An 18925-nucleotide genomic window follows, 5' to 3' on the forward strand; every position below is an offset into this window, starting at 1 on the left:
TGTCAGGCCACACCTGGAACACTGTGCTCAGTTTGGGTCCCCACCATACAAGATAATATGGACAGGCTGGAGGGGGTCCAGAAGGGCCAGCACAGATGATCCAAGGAATGGGATGTTGCCATATGAGGAAAGGCTAAAAGATCTGGGTTTGTTCACCCTTGAGAAAAGAAGGCTTAGGGTACCTTATCACCACATTCCAGTAGTTCAAGGGTGGCTACAGAGAAGCCCTTTTTTACAAGGAGTCACATGGAAAAGATGAGGGTAATGGGTACAAGTTACCCCTGGGGAGTTCCAGACTGAACACCAGAGGACAATTTTACACAGTGAGAAAAAGAAGCCACTGGAATTATCTCCCCAGGGAAGTGGTGGATTCCCCAGCATGAGACACTTGATGATTCAGCTGGAAAGGGTGCTGGGCCACCTTGTCTAGGCCATGGTTTTCCAAGGAAGAGTTGGACCAGATGGACTCTGAGGTCTCTTCCAACCTGGTATTCTATGATTTACTGAAACTGAAGAGCTGGCAAACTAAATTAACTAAACTCTCAGGCCTTAGTTCTTACACAGGAGAAAAGAGCTGTTCTAATGTTTTGACAGAAAAAGGATGACTACAAACAAGTGTCCAACTGTACAGCATGAACTGATGGCTTTGCATTAGCTAAGAATACCAGTTATATTGCAATTCTGATTGAAACTGCTGCTGATCCTTAAGTCAGAAGCTCCTCTTAAACCTCCCCTTCACACTCACTTTAGCAATTCACCTCCCAAAAGAGCTGTATTGTCACAAAACTCAGTCAAATTGCCATTGCTGCAGAGGAGCCCAGCCAAGAGGAAATATAAGTCCAGTTGGACTTCCTTATCTTACAGTAAAACTGACTGATGATCTGCTCTTTGATCTCTTAACACCACACAGTGTATGTATGGGACACATATGGATATTTATTAAGATCTCCAGCCACTCCTGTTGGAGTCATTAACTCTCTATTGAGTGGAAATCGACACTCTTAAATTAGTCACGATTCCAAAAGGGAAACAGCTGCTCCACACAGGGCATCAGGGACGGCAGGTTGTAAACAAGGCTCACTCTTCCAGAAATGCAAATTGCTGTCCTGAGGGACTCCCTGTGTTCACACACTACATCATCCATCAGGAAGGAAGCAGTTCAGGAAGGATATTGGGGTCTGCATAACCCAGAGAAGTAACATTAGCATGAATCTAATGCCCTTAAATCACGTTACCAAGCAAGGACTGCACTTGAATTGATGGGAAATATGAGACACGTCACAAGCAGAGACACAAAAGCTTTAGCCAGTTTCATCTGGGGAGCAAAAGAGAAGCAGTTGCTTACTCAACATATATAAAATTCATCACCACACAGAGAACATGGGAAAATCTTATGCAGTGTCTCACTCAAATCAGAAATGCACAGGCCAGACCCTCCTCAGGGCTGAGCCCTGCACACCTCACCCAAGTATTTCACTGATGCACCTCTGTAAGTTCACAGCAGAGAACAGGAAAAGCAAAGTCTCTGGAACTACTCACTGCAGTATTTGCCACATTAATGACACAAACACTATAAAATTTCTCCACCTTCTGACGCCACCTTTGCATGCACCACATTCTCAGAAATGCTGGTAAGTTGATTGTGCCAGTGGGTGCCTTGATGTGGACTGCAGAGGGAGGGGATATTAAGTCCCACTGTCACAGAGCACATGACTTGGCACCTCATGAAAAATTAGGCCAATTAAGCAGTTAAAGTCTGCAGAAGGCAGATCCCCACAACCTGGGGTTATGCAGCAGTTACTGCTGACAGAGCTGCCTGAGCAAACCTCAGTGACACAGGTGGCAGCAGCTGAGCCCTGAGCTGGAGATGTCACCAAGGTTGGTGTGCAGTGCCAGCAGTTCACATGGCATCTGGCTCTGCTGTGCCTCGACTGCTGCCCTGGCAAAGCATCCAGACTGTGTGCAGGGCAGGGCTGAAACACCCACCACAGACACCTCCAGAGTCCACACATAAACAGCTCAGGGCACCCCTCACTGTAGGGATGTGCAAATTCCCAAGGAAGAGATTTGTGTCCCACAGCAGGGCAGCCTCATGCTGGAAGAGCTGCCACCTGACAGCATCACAGAGCCTGGAACAGCAGCTTATTGCACTTTCCAAGGAGCAGGATTTCTACATCCATGTTCAGTAAGAATTTGCCAGTGATTCAGCTCGTGGCTACCCAAGGCACTGTTAAGTGGACTTGTCTCCTGTGGTTAAGGAAGGAGAGAGACTGTACATTGCACTGAAATTCATGCTGAGCAACCAGGTAACAAGGCATAAGAAAAGAGAAGAGACAATGAAACTTCAGGCAGGAAACATCAGTATCTGTCATTATATTTACAGAGTAGAAAACTAATGTCATGGTGATACTGTATTTTAAGGCTTTATGCAAATCTTAAGCTATTCTGGGACTCCTTGGATACTGCAGACATAACCTGATCTGAAAGATGCAGCGAACTGGGGAAAGCTCCTCGAGATCACTTCTATTTGTCTCAGTTTTTCCACTTCAAAACCAAATCAGAAACAAAGGCAAATACATTTAAAACTCCACAGTATCTTAGATAATTACCTATGGCCAACATACGACAGTGCTACTCGTCAGCAAAGGGACAGATCCTGCCTGACACCAAGTACCTCAAACCTCTCTCCTCCCCATAACTGCTGAGCAAAACAAGAGGCAAACCCTTCCCATGGTTGGCCTCAGCCACTTCCTCTCTAAAATCAGATTCTACAAAGCCTACCTTGAAAAGAGACCTTTAAAAAAGCCAGCTATTTTTTAAATTTTGTTTTATTACAAGAAGCCTGCAAAGGCACCGCTGGGTACCACATTATCCCATAAAGATGTCAGATTTTTAGTGATTGCAGCTCTGAAGGGGAGGCAGAAACAATAGAGCTCTGCCTTATATGTACAGTGGCTCCGTGCTGGCGACAGAGATCACTTCCCCAAATGGTCAAAAAATTGAAGCAGCTCCACTGTGGTTTTCAAAGGAGAACTGCTCTGCAGCACACACACATCCCACTGTGATCCAAATGAAATAAGGCTTTCAGTGATACCTACCAGGCTTCCTGGAATCTGCATCAGCATCTTGCACCATTTAGTTACAAGGATATTTATAAGGATATTTTCACAGGCACTGAGCTTCCTGCCCTGACTGTGCTAGACTGAGCTAACAAAACTTTGGTGTTAAACTGCACTTTGTGTTGACACAAACATCTCTTTGGCTGCTGGTAATTTAGAGGCTCATTGCAAACAGGGAGGGGAGATCAGGTGCTTTGCTCCACACTGTTCTGATGCCTGAATAAAGACTGTGCCCATTGCAGAGACTGAACTCGGCTCCTGCTCCATGTTCCTGCCACCAAAAAAGGAGTTGGGAGGAAAAAAAGCCAAACACTCTGCTCTCTCCAAGATAAGCTACCAGGCTGCTGGCTGGCAAGATGATGGAGTCCATCCTGGCAACAGAGGTGGCACAGAAGGTGCATATCAGGACTGAGCTGGTCCTACAAAAGGAGTGTGGACCCAGGGACATGCTGAGCACACCCAGCCCTGCCTCAAAGCACACACCTGAGGCCCTTTGCCAATCAGTCCTGGAGAAATAAGGAGGAAAGTAACTCTTAATTTGCTTCTTGGCCGTTATTCTGGTTACTTAGTGCTAGCAAACTGTAATACAAGAGCAATCCCTCAGCAAGGGATAAGTGCTGGTGGCTGGCAGCTCTGGCACAGGATTTCCTGCTGCAGTTGTCAAAGGCTTCAATGTCTGAAAGATGAAGAGATGTGAGCATTTCAGAGCCTCACACAGCTCAACATTAGGGAACTGCAGCTGTATTCTCTTCTAGTTGCGTGTGTCATTGTGATCACTGCAGAGTTTTAATTCCATTAATGCCATCCACTCTATAATGCATGATGCAAAAAATAGCTCGTGTGTCTGCTCATATTTGCAGGTACAAGGTGAATAGCCAAGGTATCAATCTCCAGAAGAAAAAATGAGGGCAAACAATCCCTCTGCTTGAGGAGCACCTTGTTCTGCCAAAGCAAAGAGCCTTGGCTCTGACACAGCCAAACTCCAGACGGATTTCTGGGAGCTTTTGGGACAAGGAGTGCAGCAGCCAAGCCATAAGGGGCAAGAGAAACGAGAACTGCTGCAATAGGAGGAGGACAGAGTCATCCTATTGCTTCATTTGGAGCTGAGCAGTTCCTGCATCCCCCTGGAGAAGTCGGTGAGAGCAGCACTGGTGGAACAATATCCCTTTCTGCACTGGGAGTTATGCAAGAGCCGTCCCAGTCACACGGGCAGGGGAGCAAAGAAAGGGCATTATTCACAGCCTGACATGGATGAACCCAGTTTAACACATGCACTTGGAAAACACTGTGCTCTCTGTTCAGTAATATTATTTCACATTCCACCCATTTTGATAACCTTTTCCTTCTCCATCTACTCTGTTGAGTGCTTGGAAACTGGAATAATGCCTTATCCTGAGAGCTGCCAACAGCATAACTAACAGATTTTTTTCCTTTCAAGATACCAGTGAGCCTCATTTTGCAATAAATAATTTACAAATTCATACATTAAAAAGCTAGAGAATTTTAGAAGGGAAGCCTCTCTGTTTCCCTTGACAGGGAAAAAGCAGCAGGGTAGGGATTGCTTCCCAGAATTTACTTAACACTGATATATGACCAATGTGCCACCTCCTACTCTGATCAGAAAAGACCAGCCTTGGAAAGGAATGTAGAAGTAAGGAGTGTCAGCCCTCTATTTCAAACAGTAAGTCATGTCTTTGTACCCCTTTGACATGGCCTCAGCTTTGGAAAATATCTAGGCCAAGCCCTAATTTTATATCTATGAAAGAAGTAGCCGAAAATCACTTTATACAGATAAAGGAGAGATGATCTCCCTCTGTTAGAAAAACCCACATGTGGTGCTACATCTTTAACAATCTGTACATGCATTCATCTGTCAAGTGCCCTGGCAAATCCAGAGGGCAACAAAAGATCAAATCTACATGGTGAATTTACAAATAAGAGCCAAGCAAATTACAAGACCACAGAGGTATTTTGTCCTTTGATGTGCAACAGCACCTCGGGGAAATTTTCTGAGCTTGTTTGTCATTTACTGTCCTCATTTCTAATATCATCCTTGATGCTGTTTGCCACACAATCTCCTGATGCTCAGCATAATAGAAACACATTGAGACCCCACAGATGTAAAGGAAAATGTGCATTTGATACCTTCACAGGACTGAAATAACTGAGAATAGAATGAAGCAGAGCTCTTGAGAAGCAAAACCTACATTTTACAAGGAGCACCTTGGACCAGAAAAGATTTCTTGCCTATAATTCACTTTCCTTTCCTGTCCCTGCAACAAGATGTTTGGTGTATTTTAAGCCACAGCTTTTTCAATTGTTCTGGCTATTTTCTGCCTATCTGACTCAAACTCAGAGAAGACAAAACTGTCCCTACACACTGTAATGTGGTGTTTCTGATCTACATTAGTACACCTTCTGAGCAGATGTGCAACTCCAAAAAGAGAAGCAATTTAAGGACACTTCCTTCCATCTCCATTGCTTCCTTAAGTTACAGGTACTGGACTTGGACCAATAAAATTTACACTTTAAGCCTCCTTCCACACATCCACTTTTGAAACCAATTAAAGACAGAAAATATTCCAGACAGACACACAGGAGCAGGACTGGATGTTTAAAATTAAGCTCACTTCAAAAGCTTCACTGAATGGGGATCAATGTAAAAAAACCACAAATGACTCTGCAACCAGACAGCAACTGAGAAATGACAATAAAAGCCTTCTTGCCATCTGTGACAGGAATGGATACCAGGATTCTGCATCACATGGAAAGCTGCCCTGCTCTAAACCCATGGAAAACAATTCTGGGAACACTTCATCACATCCAATGACATCGGAACATCTTCAAAGTGCTGCTCCAAGGGCAGGAAGTTGAGTTCTACCTGGATCACAGAGGAAACAAAACTGTGTGGAAACTGCAAGCAGCCCTCAGGGAGCCCTCACAAGCCTGGCTGTCACACAATCTGGCGTGTTAGTTAAAACTGAATTTACATAAACTCCTTTTCAGCTGTGTTGCACTCAGGTATCACCTACTGAAAAAAAATGTGTCTGTTTAGAATTTTGATGCAAGCAGGTTTCTGCAGAGATCTCCCTGGTTTTAATTAACGTACAGGCTGACTCACGGAAGGCATTAAGCCTCAGAGGGTTTATCCTACCAGTGGGATTGAGGAGCTAAACCCATCACATCCGTGTTTACAAACAGTCTCTCCACCCTCAGCTCACCTTTTCAACATCTGCTTTTGTCACGTTGATGTCAGCATCCATTTTCTCAAAATACTGCTGGGCTCGATCAGCTTCTTTGCAGTCACGCTCAAACCGCCTTTTACTCTGAAAAGGAAAAACAGAAGCCTTCATTATGGGAAGGAAACAAGATAATTTACACTGGAATACATTTCCATATTAAACAACTTCAACACATGAAACTACCAGACACACATTTTTGTTCCATTATTCAGGCTGATTGGTGCTACCAACACCACCAGTATTTCAGTGTATTTCCCTTTTAGCAGAAGAAATCACACTTCCCACACTTAATTCCTTAATTTTTATAATGCACAAGGGAGTTACTAACAAGCCTAAATTTGCAAGTAGTACTTTTGGGTTACTGATATCCCTTTTCTTTATCCTGTCCTGTATTTACAGTCTCAGTTTTCAATCATCACATGAATGGCAATTCTAAGGTATTTACTTTTGAGAAGCAGCACCTCACTCAGGAGATGGTCCTGTTCAATTTATTCACACATTATGAAGCTGTTCAGTGGAATATCTGAACAGGACCCTCAGGGACTCTGCAATTCCAACACTGCTTAGCACACTTTTTCAAGTCATATCAGATGAAATGCTACTCAGGATAGACACAGATCCCACAGAAAGCCAAATGTACTATTAAAACACACTTTCTCATGTCTACCACTGTGTTTAAGTCAGCAGAGTTTTAAAAATCCCATTTATACATCTTTTATCCCCACACCCTTCTCTTTCCAAATATATTTGGAACCATCTCTACAAAAACACGATAAAAATGTCTTAATGTCACATGTGGGGAAGTTGCCACTTACTGCTTCAAGTTGTTTCCAGCAAGTTTCAATATGTTGTTGTGCCTTTCTGCCATCATGGAAGTGCTGTTAGAAAAAGAGAAAAAGGAAACATTTTGAAGAACAAAAGAACAAACCGTCAAGTAGGCTCAAGAAAGAGCCCAAGCAGAAACCATCCTGACATCTGTGTGCTGCAAGGCTGCTGAATTGAGCAGGTGTATGATGACTATCTAATGTCTCAGCAGGCTGCAGATGGATATTTGCATCAATTATAGTGGTTAGTTCGACTCAGGCTAATTAATCCCTTTAGCAATTCTACCTTGTATTGTTCCCTGGATCTCATAATTATTGGTTTCCTGTATCATGAGATCTGAAGCACTTTTATCTGAAGAGTGTTTCTTTGGTGACAGACTGAACACAAGCTCTAAATTAAAATTTCTCTCTACATGGAATTTACCGAGGCGCCCTTGATTGGCACATTCTAACAACTGATGTTTGTCCTGATTTTCATTCAGACTCAACAAAAAAGCCTCTTCTTCATCGTTGCTGCCTCTGTGCAAGGCCAGCTGCTCCTTCCTCTTGAGAGTTCCCCCCAGAAACCCTCCTCTCCCTCACACTGGGGTGAGGGTGTGTGCACACACTGGGGTGGAACAGAAGTCTTAAATATTAAATATCAGCTAAATGACAAGGAACTCCTCTCCTGATGTGTCTTTTGGAACAAGACTCTTAATTGCAGTTGGCTTAAATAAGTTCTTAGCCCTTACACAAGGATTCTCACCAGATAATCTGCATGTGTCAGCTATTATCCCTTCTATAGAATCACAGAATGGTTTGGGTTGGAAGAGACCTTAAAAACCACCTTGTTCCAACCCCCTGCCATGGGCAGGGACACCTTCCACTAGCCCAGGTTGCTCCAAGCTCTGTCCAACCTGGCCTTGCACACTTCCAGGGATGTGGCAGCCACAGCTTCTCTGGGCAACCTGTTCTTCCATATGCCTGGCTTTTCTCAGGATAAGCAATTCATTCAAGAATGAATTGTTGTATAAATCAATGACCCATCTCTACACAGAAATATTAATGCAGCCCCCAACTCTGCTGGAACAGGTTACTCTTCTCCCTCACAAACCACCTTGTAAAATAGGTAACAAAGCAAACAAACAACAAGAGAGATGCCTTTGTTGTTCTATTTACTGGCTATTAGGATATTTTACTCAAATAAAGATATGGTGTCATGCAGTAAACCTGAAAAATAAAGGCCTGATATTGCCAGCTAATCCCAGTAGAATTCACGTGTTCTCAGGCCTGGATGTAACCAGTTATTAGAGAAGTTTTAAGCAACACGATACCAACAGTCTGTTGGGGCAGAAAAGCTCCAACTTCAGACCAGTACTAACAGAGTTCAAAAAATCTGCCTGCAAGCACTTTATAACTGGCAGCTTCTTGCTTTCCTGTGTCTTTCTCCACCAGCAACTGGTATTTCCCTGTGTCAGGGGCAGGTCTCTGGAGCAAGTGTGTGAGGGACATTTCAGAGCTGCTGTTCTAGTTCCAGACATGACAATAAAAAGCTCCCAAATTTCACTTCTCTATCATGCCATGTCCAGTAGATTCCTATTGACTTAAAAATATCCCAACAACCCTCAACCTGTTTGTGAGAACAGAACACCTTGGCTACCCTGAATGTCTGGGTAGTTACCTGCAGTCCCAAACACTGGCTGCTAAGGAGGGATGCTCACCCAGGGTTGAACACTGGGGCATTCTGTAGTTTTCTGTATCTGGATACATGAAAATTCTCACAGCGAACAAGAGGCACAGTGTCAGAAATGCTTTTAATCCTGGCATGTGCCATGGGAGGGAGCACAGCTGACAGCCTGGCACTGCCGTGGCCACAGAGAGACCTTCTGCCACAGCCCTGGTGGTCCCGGTGCAGTTCAGATCCCTGCCAGGCTTCTCCAAACACTCCCTCACCACATCATGACATGAAAACCCCCCCAGACATCACCATAAAACTGCTGTGGTGGAGGGGAAAGGTTCCAAGTTGATTTCGGTTCCTTTTGTAGCTCCCCCTTTCCTTTCAACTCTGCATGTGACAGATGCTGCATCTTCCCTGCCAGGGGCTTTGAAACTCTCCTTGTTTCAGGCTTGCTTTTGTAATTAGAGTTTAGGAAAACAGTCCCAAGGAGCAACAAAAACAGTCTCAAAGAACAACTGTAATTTAACACTGTATTTTTCAACATTTTGCTAATGAGCATGGAATTCATGAAAGTCTTAACAGTGAAGCTGGAAGGAAAAGGACTCTGCTGCCTTCAGGATGCCTTTCCTGCCTCCACCAACCTCTGCCTGTGTGTTCCCTGCTTTGCTGGCTCAGGAAGGGACCTGATTTGAGAACAGCTGGTCTGTGTGAAACCCAATACAGTCAATGACCCATAAACCTCAGGAAAACAACATGCCAGGTTCATTTAACAGAAAACAATTGTAGAGAGGGGCTGAAGGATGAACTTGGAAACAAAAGCCTATCAGATAACAGGATGGCCTTGAGCTTGTATTTTTAAACCTTTGTAGTTAAATAATGTAATTTTAACAAGCCATCCCTGTTATTTCCAAATCTGCCTTCTCTATAAAATAAACTCTCCAAGCTGCTGGAAGCACAAGCAGTATGAGTGCATCTTGATCACATTTTGCAACATTTTCCTATTTTATTTTTTAGAAGCATTTTTGCACAAATGGAGCACTGAGGTATAAATAGGCATTACTGAGAATTATTCAATAATGAAACTGAGGACCTGATGTTGAGTGACAGTCTGATAAACAGAGGTGCTTCACATTTTGGAGATTTCAGTGCAGTAGATTTCTAAATATACTTATGACCCCCAATTCTTGTTGTGTTATCCCATACAGACCCCTGTTAAAAGAGCTAAAGCACTTCTGCTTTCACAAATCTGGTGACCTCAAAGGATGATTTCTGCCTTCCAGAATTCATTTTTTACATAGATCAACTGCTGGGGACTTTGCAACTGTCTCTGTTTCTTCTTAGCCCCTATTTTATGGGTAAGAGATGGAGGCAGTGTGGTGAGCTCATCTGCTCAAAGCCATACAGGAAGCCTCCAGTTTCCTCAAACTCTGCACTATCTTCAACTTCTGCAAACTCATTTCCTTTACAATCCTCCTAAACAGCAAATGCCCTTTACCTTCACCTCTCCCCCCACCAAAAATAGTAAAAATAACTTTTAAGATCAACTATTCCTTGCTAAGATTTCAAGGTCCAAGTTCTAATTTCAGTCAGTTTTTTAAACAAGTTAAATAATTGATTATCACACATCCTGTCCTTTAGCAAATGGTAACATGAGAAATTATTAAGCAAATCACATGGAGAACTACCATTCCTAGTAAATGCACATTTCTGCAGCACACAAGGATGAAATTATGGAGTTGATACAATATAGACTATTGCATTTTTGCCCCAAACAGAACATCCAAACTACTGCACCTTAATCAGCCCATTTAAAAAACTCAGATTAGAAGCAAGACACTGAATTTATGAATCACACTTCAAGTGTGCCAGTGCCATTTGCAGCAGCAGGATGTTGGTGGTTCATACACCGTGATTTCCTCCAGACTTTTCACCCATATCCTCAGCTTTTGAGGAACACATTAAAAACTCAGTGAAGAGAAAGGTTTGTGTTTATTAGTGTTCATTACTCAACCTCCCTAAATCGCCTTCCAGTCTATACTGTGCAGTCCTAGGCAAACAAGCACTGTGCCAACTTTAAGATTTCCCTGAAAAATAATTTATCCAAATATTAGACTGACTAAATGGTATAATATTAAAACCCAGCAGCACTGCCCAGACTCAAACCATGCATGACCACAACTGTCCTTTTCCTCAGTGTTAAAGCCCAGGGCAGTCAGTACGTCACAGGGTGCTCTGAACAATCCACAATGAGTGTTTTGACTGGACATCTCCAAACATTCCAGCTCACAAGACCCAATAATGCAGTTTTTAGGTGATCTCATCAGAATTCACAGAATCAGCTTGGAAAAGACCTCCAAGATCACTGAGTCCAACCTTTGACCCATCACCACTGTCAACGAGACCAGTGAGTGCCACATCCAGTCTGTCCTTAAACACCTCCAGGGATGGGGACTCCACCACCTCCTTAGGAGCCTATCCCAATGCTTGGCAACCCTTTTTGTGAAGGAATCCATCCTGAAATTCTGTTGCTAAGCCTTAAGATATTTTTATCAGATTATTAAGTTGCTGATGTAAAGACGTGGGTTGACTCAACTTTCTAAAAAGCATTTGTTCTATCTGAAAACTCCCAGCTCAGGGAATACTCAGCTGTAATAAAGGAAGAAGAGTTTCAGGAAGAGCAGGAAATGCACATTAAAACACACAGCATGCACGAGTGTTTTCCTTTGTGAATCCATAGGGATCAGAGTGCTCTCCTCATTAGGATGCTGCCTGTGCCTGTAACAGCTGGGGACCAATCCTGGCTGCTGTGCAATCACAGACAAACCTCTCATTGACTTGTGCTGGGCTCAGATTTCCCCCGTGTTGATCAAACCCCCGGGAGCAGCGAGCAGGGAGCGACAATGCAGCGCCTGTTCCTGCCAACACCACGACAATCAGGAGCAGCAGGATATTTTTGCACAACTTCCTTGGTATGCACGAGGGTTTACACAGCCCCACAGCTCAAGCAGACAACAAAAGCCGGTTAGAAGATGCATCTTATCTTCTTTCTGACCTTTTGAGAGGAGCAGGAGAAAAGATGTAGTTAAAAGCATCTTATGAAGGGTGACGCAGTGCAAGAACTTTGCTAAGGAATTCCTGGGCAGATTTAAATGAAAGAATTGCCTGGAACATGTAGATTACCAGCATGACTACAGGGCTGCTTAGGCTGTGTCTAAACTGACCGTGTGAAACATTTTAAGGAAGGCTGTAGCAAGACAGTCTTGTGTTCTTAAATAGACAGGAGTTAATTACATGGTTAAACTTTCAATTTTTACATCTGCAGTCTGTTTATAGTATAAATAATCAGAAAAAATAAACTTAATAAGTTAATTTATATGCATGGTCTATGATTTTTTTTACAAAATACTATTAAAGAATTTTCAAAAAATATATATGACAAGGCTGCTTCATTCTCTTTTTTATTTTCATATCAGATAATATAACAGAGGAAAGTTACCTTTGACTTCTGTAACCAACACTCCCACTCCTACTGATAGTCAATATAAATACAGCACTTCATCCTCCAATTCAAACCCTTATCTCCATTTTTGTTACAAATGATTCCTAAAATAATGACTAGTGATTAAAGCACACCAGAGACGGAAATAAGGGAACATTATTTTTTCCTCAATTTTCGCAGCAACATTTGCAAAAAACCTTGTCAAATGTTTTTTTTCTTTTCCTGGCTGCAAAGACAGGAAACAGTCTCCTCAGAACACAGAACAGCAAATGTTCTTGAGGTCTTACCACTCTCAGTTGTAGTAAGAGTAGCATAAGACAGTCGTGTGAATGTTGAAATGAAACTCATGACTATTTTAACACATGTTGATTGGTGCTGCTTCTTAATATCAGGGCATAACCCTGTTCTCCTTTGCAAACTTCCACAGGAACTTGATTCTTACCATGTACCCACCAACTAAGTCAAGCCTGGAACAAGTTATACAAATGTCTGTTCAAGGCTGATGTTAATTTGGTTGCAGTGTCTCCACCTGAGGTGGTGCATTCCAAATGAATTCCAGCTTGGAACCACTAACACCAAAGTTTCTCAGGCTTCAGACAAAGATCTGATCAGCTGCACAAGACAACCAGAAGTAGCTGCTCCTGCTTATCAGGAGAGATGATCAACAGAATCTGATCAGCAGAATGATGGATGGGACTGGAAGCAAACTCTGGAAAGTATTTCTGCCCATGGTAGGGGGTTGGAATGAGATGACCCTTCCAACCCAAACCATTGCATGACTCTGTGGTGATTTGCATAAACCTAAAAGGCACTGTGGCAGTAACATTTTGGTAATTTGTCATTTCATGCTACATATGACAAATTAAGTCCTTATACAGGGAACTGCAACTCGGAACTTCTCGTGCACAGAGACACAATTGTGCCCTCTCTGAGCAGAGCACTCTGCACTCCTGCAGCTTCCAGGACAGCTCCCTGGGAGCAAAGCTCCAGGGATCCTTGGGCACTCTGCTGCACTGGCCAACTCTCTGAGAGGTCCTGCTGAACCATCTGCCTTCACAGCACCAGGGGCAGAAAGCCCTGGATTCAGTGAGCACAGAGGTGTTGGAGATCAGTAGCCCTCAGGGATGGACTGGAGTGGGATACATCTTGTTCTCAAAAGCCCAGCTGTGCCAAAGTGCTCTACAAGAGCAAACCTGGGGCTTTCCAAAGGGAGATCCAACATTACTACTACAAACTATGGTATGGAAAGATTTGCTTTTGTTTTTAAATCCTTCAATGAGAATAAAGGAACATGCCTTCACCTCTTCTCGTTCCCCATCTTGTCACAAAATTTCTCTTCCACTGGTCCACAATTAAGAGATGTAATTTCAACATGTCCCTCCACAGAAATGGTCTGACAGTTCTGTACAACTCCTGCACTAAAACTAGAAGATGTACAATGCCTTAAGAGGCAAAGAAATACTTCCAACTTCTTTAAATAGCTGCAGCCTTTCAGCAATTTCCATATAACCTTCATGTACAGATACACCTACACACAAGTACCAAGACCTGCATCAGATACATAAAATATTGGATGTTAACTAAAATGCCAGTTGAACAAGCCCACACACACCACGTGCCTCAGGCCTTGGGTGAACACCCTTCTCCACAGCTAACATGTGCACTGATCATATGGCTTTATTGTTGCTCTTCCATTTTAGGCCAATCTCTGTGTCTGCACAGACAGAGCACAAAGGGAAAAGCACATCCATGGCCATGCTCACCCTCCCTCACCCTCAGGCATCTCCCAGTCATGCACTGAGCAGGAAATGGCATCTCTCATCTTGCCTCTACAACACACTCTGGATCCACAGTGCAAATATTCAGGCTAATTCACAGAAAATGGAACTACATTTGTTAGTAAACATATTTTGTTTCCCAATCTGAATCCTTCATGTGGTAAACAGAAGCCAATTTATTTATTTGAACTGTCACTGCATAGTTCAATGTACCCATTCAGAACTGGTATTAAGTTCAGTGGTCTCAACCTTTACCCTGCTACATCTAAAGTTCACATTATACCTTTCAGTTGGATGGGATATTTGTATTAGTTTCCCATGCAAAAATGTTTTGGAAAGTTTGTAATAAGCACTTGCTTCTTCCATCACAGAAAGCCCTTCACAGCACCATTACATGGTACAAGTCAATATTTAACACAGTTTCATTACATTTGTGTCACAGTTTGGTGGAAAACAAAAACCACCTCATAACAATATACAGAATACATAACAATATACAGAATTTATTATGACCTTCCCTATGCAATTTTCTGCATTCTTTCTTTTTTTTTCCTAGCTACTACTTAACACTGGGCTGGTACAATTTAAGTTAATAGAATACAGCTGAAATACCTTGCAAGAAAGAGGATGAATATGTAGAGTAGGACTGTGGTGCAGTGTATTTACTGAGCACTACAAAATTCTCCCATAGATACCCTTGTATTTAGGTTAAAATAAGACTTCTAACTCCATTCATGGGGCACTGAGCTGGAAGTGGGTTAGTCCCAGAACAAGAACTGCGTAAAGCTCGGCTTAAATCACATCCACCTGAAATTTGAAGTTGGGCAAATCACTTCCTTTCACTGTCCCTCTCTTCCCCGCACCTTGGCCCTTGGTTTGTCATTTCTGGGGAGGCAGCAGTGCCTCTTTGTCCCCCTGCAGCACAAAGCACAGCTGTGCTCCAAACACACACAGACCTTGAGGCACATCCAAAATGCAACATGGAAAAATCCATTGTGCCCTTGTCAGGGCTCCATCCTGCAGGGTGCACCAGGCTGGGAGAAACCCTGAGCAAAACCACAGCACTATTTGCAGAACAGGGCACTATTCAGGGTGCATGAACGTGACAGAATTCCTCCAATTATTTACTTTTCATCAACACCTGAGAGCCTGCAAGAAACAGAAAGTTCTCTGACATGCACCCCCCTGTCTGAATGGACACAGGGAAGGTGCTCACGCTCCACCATGAAGAACTAACTGGGTTTGCCCCCACAGTACCCATAAGGATGCATTCATTGCCTGCTCTCCTTCTCTCCCCACACAAAATGGAATGTATTGACACCAGGTAAATTCTCTCCCAACCACAGAATCCCAGTGCTGCCCCAGTTCAGACTGCAGCAAAGCTCTTGGCTTCCCTTTGACTTTCATGCTCGATTGTACGGAGCCAGTGCAGCCCCAAGGGGAGGTGGAGGTGGAGGTGAGAGCAGCAGCAGTAATAAGAGGGATAGTTCATGACTCCCGAATACATTTTTAGCAGAGCTGACAGAAGCAATGGCTCCACAGAGCAGCTGCTGCCAGAAGGCCGTGAGTCAGACCTAGTTTGTGACCACAGATCTAAAATCAGAATTGCCTGAGGAAATAATTCTTGAATTTCTATCCAAACTACAGTATTGAGGGGTTTCCTCAGCCACAGTTGAGAGAACATATAAACCAAGCTATCGTTTGTGAAGCATTAAGAGATAAAATCCAACAAACAGAAATTCTCAATGCTTGGGCCACACTGGCTCCATGTTTGCTCAGAAGTACTTTTAGCTATCATACAAAAAGAGGGTGGAAAACCCTCAGTGTTTAGATTTTTTTTTTAATAGAACAAAGCATGCCAAGTACCTTGGCAGGCCCAGCAGTGTGGAGAAGCAGATTGCCTCATCTAAAGAATCAAAGTGCTGGTGATCTTTGTCTCCTATGGAGAATGACTGGTGTGCTTGGATATATCAGACACAGCAACAGAGTCAGTGGGTGAGAGGAGAAGAATTGAGTATATTTTTCAACCTGGAAATGCTTGGGAAATCAAGTTCAAATGCTTCTCTTTGACATTACTGAGTTTACCATCTTTCCTTTTGTCACAGTTGAACAAGATTAAGACCCAATTTTTTCATACTGTAGGACTTGACACCTTCCAGAGATACCCCATAGTGGGTTTTGTGACATTGGAGTGACATGAAGAATGACCACAGAAGTTCTTTCCTAGAACCCCCTTAGAGATGATTCCCATCTCATTTGTGTGGCTTTGTGATAAAGGTCTTCCCACAGCAAAGGGGAATTCAGTCCCAGGCACCTGCCCTCAGTAACCTCCAGAGGAGGATGGATGGGGCACAATCTTCACATGTAACACAGAACTGAAATCTGAGCTTGTAATGCCCTGGCTGAGGGTGAGAAACTCGCGTGAGAGCGTGGACAGACACAGTAAGGTCAAGAGAATACAAGAAGTGAGGAACTGCACTATGAAGAGTTTCACTTCACTGGGCAGCTGGGAAGAACTGAAACAGCATCAGGGGTTCTCCCTCTCTCTCACACACACACAGAGTGTGAAAAGCAGGCAGGGTGTGTGCCTGACTTCAGTGACTGTGAGGGCAAAACAACTCTCCTGCTACAATGACAACATCAGGAGCTATTCTGTGGAACAGGAATGTGTAATATCATGAAATCTAATGCACTGATTGACCTTTGTTGCTAAAGAAATCAGAATTTCACAAAAATTTTCCCTGACTTTTCTTACTGCTTTCTGGTGATAAAAAGCCATCATGCCACAAAGCACTTGATCTGTAAAAAAACAAAGATACCCCAGAACTCTCCCAAGCTCTGAACAACACCAGAAGAAAGAGGAGGTATCTGTCTTTTGAAGAACAGCACCAAACCCCTGTGAACTTGCAAGTCATCCCTTGTCCAACCTGCAGACTGTCCTGCCTGGTTTTGATTAGCTGCTTCGTCCCTTATTTTTACCACTAGCAACTACCTTGTATGGAAAAGACATGAATAGGCAGCCATCAAATTCTCCTTTCACAGCAGTCAAACAAACCCAACATATGTACAAATTGCATGCCAAATGAATTTTATCCAGCATAAAACCAATGTAAGGCTTGATTTAGCATCAGGTTCTGCACCACTTACAGACCAGGGGCTTGTACTTGTCAAGGAGAACCCAAGAAGTGATTTATTATTGCGTGACCCTGGTCCTCTGCTGGTGTGATTCCACCTGAATCAATAGAGCTAAAGGAGCATGAAAACAGGGCAGTGCAGGCACCAGCCCCCACAGGTTTAAAGATCACCATCCACCCTCATCTCCCATGACTCCACCAAATGTTGTGTATCAAAAGGGTTTCCTTTGGAAATAGAAGCTCAAAAACCAGATATATTTATAGATATTAGGAATAAATTCTTCCCTATGAGGGTGGGCAGGCCCTGGCACAGGTTGCCCAGAGAAGCTGTGGCTGTTCCATCCCTGGAAGTGCCCAAGACCAGGTTGGACAGGGCTTGGAGCAACCTGGGATAGTGGGAGGTGTCCCTGCCCAGGGCAGGGGGTGGAACAAGATGATGTTTAAGGTCCCTTCCAACCCAAACCATTCTGTGATTTGCCTGACCACTTTCTGCTGAACTTGAATTCATCTTTCACACATTTATAGTTACCACATCTCTGTGTATCATTTCCATCTTCCAGGTGGGAAATCACAACAAAAAAAGCAAGGATGTTTATCCAAGTCACATGCAAATTACTGGAAATTTGTGCCATTTTACAGATATTTGGACACCTGAATGATTTAATTTGAATTATACAAGACTCAGTGGACAAAAGAATGTGGGGGTCTCCCAATTCCTACATATGGTCCTAGCCCCAGGATTGGGCTGATCCCAATGATTCTATGGACCTGCAGAACAGCAGCTGATGGCAGCACAAGCAGTGAGCACGAGAACTCTGCCAGCAAAATTTCTGGAAATACCAAGTCATTCATCAATTGATATCAGAAAGGGTTTTGCCAAAGCAGCTGCCCTCTGTGATATTTACACAACAACCACCTTCCCTTCCTGCAGATCCCAGCATGATTGATGCTTTTACAGGATGAAGTGAGAGGCTGTGTATGAAAAATGCCTGAGGGCGGGAGCAGTTTCCTTTTCAACACCATTTGCTCATAAATGAGAAGTCTACAGGAATTAGACAAGGATTCCTAATTCAAACAGCTTCTATTCATGTTGCAAGAACAAAACAGTCATGACTGACAACTGTTTTCTGTTAAAGGCCAATAATTATCAGCAACAGCAGGTAAATATACCACCAGTTGGGTTTTGCTGTTTCCACGCTGTTATCACTCAGCCAATATTAAAATAATTTTCTTGTCATTCACCCATTACTTATATAAGCCATACTTACAACAAAAGTTTACAAACAAAACAGAAAAGCAACAGTTACTGCTCAAATTACTTAGAATAAATATTGCAAGTCCTCTTTCATTATACTTGAAATGTCTAAGATATTCCAATCAATTTATCTGCCCATATAATTGAAGAATTAGGTAAAAACATTAGAACTGACATAAAAATGCCTCACTAGAATGCTGCGGGTTTTTTTGTTGTTTTGCTTCTTGTAGGGATCCATGCTGAATACAAGGTCACAGAGTGGCTGAGAAAATCTCATCACAGCTATATATGAAACATCTTTTCTTGCTGATGCCAAAATATCACATCCCTGAAAGATTACACACCATTCTGCAAATTAAAGGTATGTCTATAAGTTCTTTTCCTCTGTTGACAGACTTATCATCCTAATACTATACT

The 18925-nt window shown here is 43.0% G+C and overlaps 1 protein-coding gene across 11 annotated transcripts in view; it reads right to left on the reverse strand.

The window, feature by feature from the left end:
• Positions 1–18925, reverse strand: part of FNBP1 (formin binding protein 1) — a 94762-nt gene that overhangs the window by 36543 nt on the left and 39294 nt on the right. For all 11 annotated transcript variants that reach the window (XM_071574679.1, XM_071574683.1, XM_071574682.1 and 8 more), the window contains exons 5-6: positions 7177–7239; positions 6341–6445 (exon numbers count right to left, since the gene is read on the reverse strand). In XM_071574679.1, the coding sequence (XP_071430780.1) occupies positions 6341–6445; positions 7177–7239 (168 nt within the window). The remainder of the gene's footprint in view (positions 1–6340; positions 6446–7176; positions 7240–18925) is intronic.

Source organism: Pithys albifrons, chromosome 20 (assembly GCF_047495875.1).
Source record: "Pithys albifrons albifrons isolate INPA30051 chromosome 20, PitAlb_v1, whole genome shotgun sequence".
NCBI classification, from domain to species: Eukaryota; Metazoa; Chordata; class Aves; order Passeriformes; family Thamnophilidae; genus Pithys; species Pithys albifrons.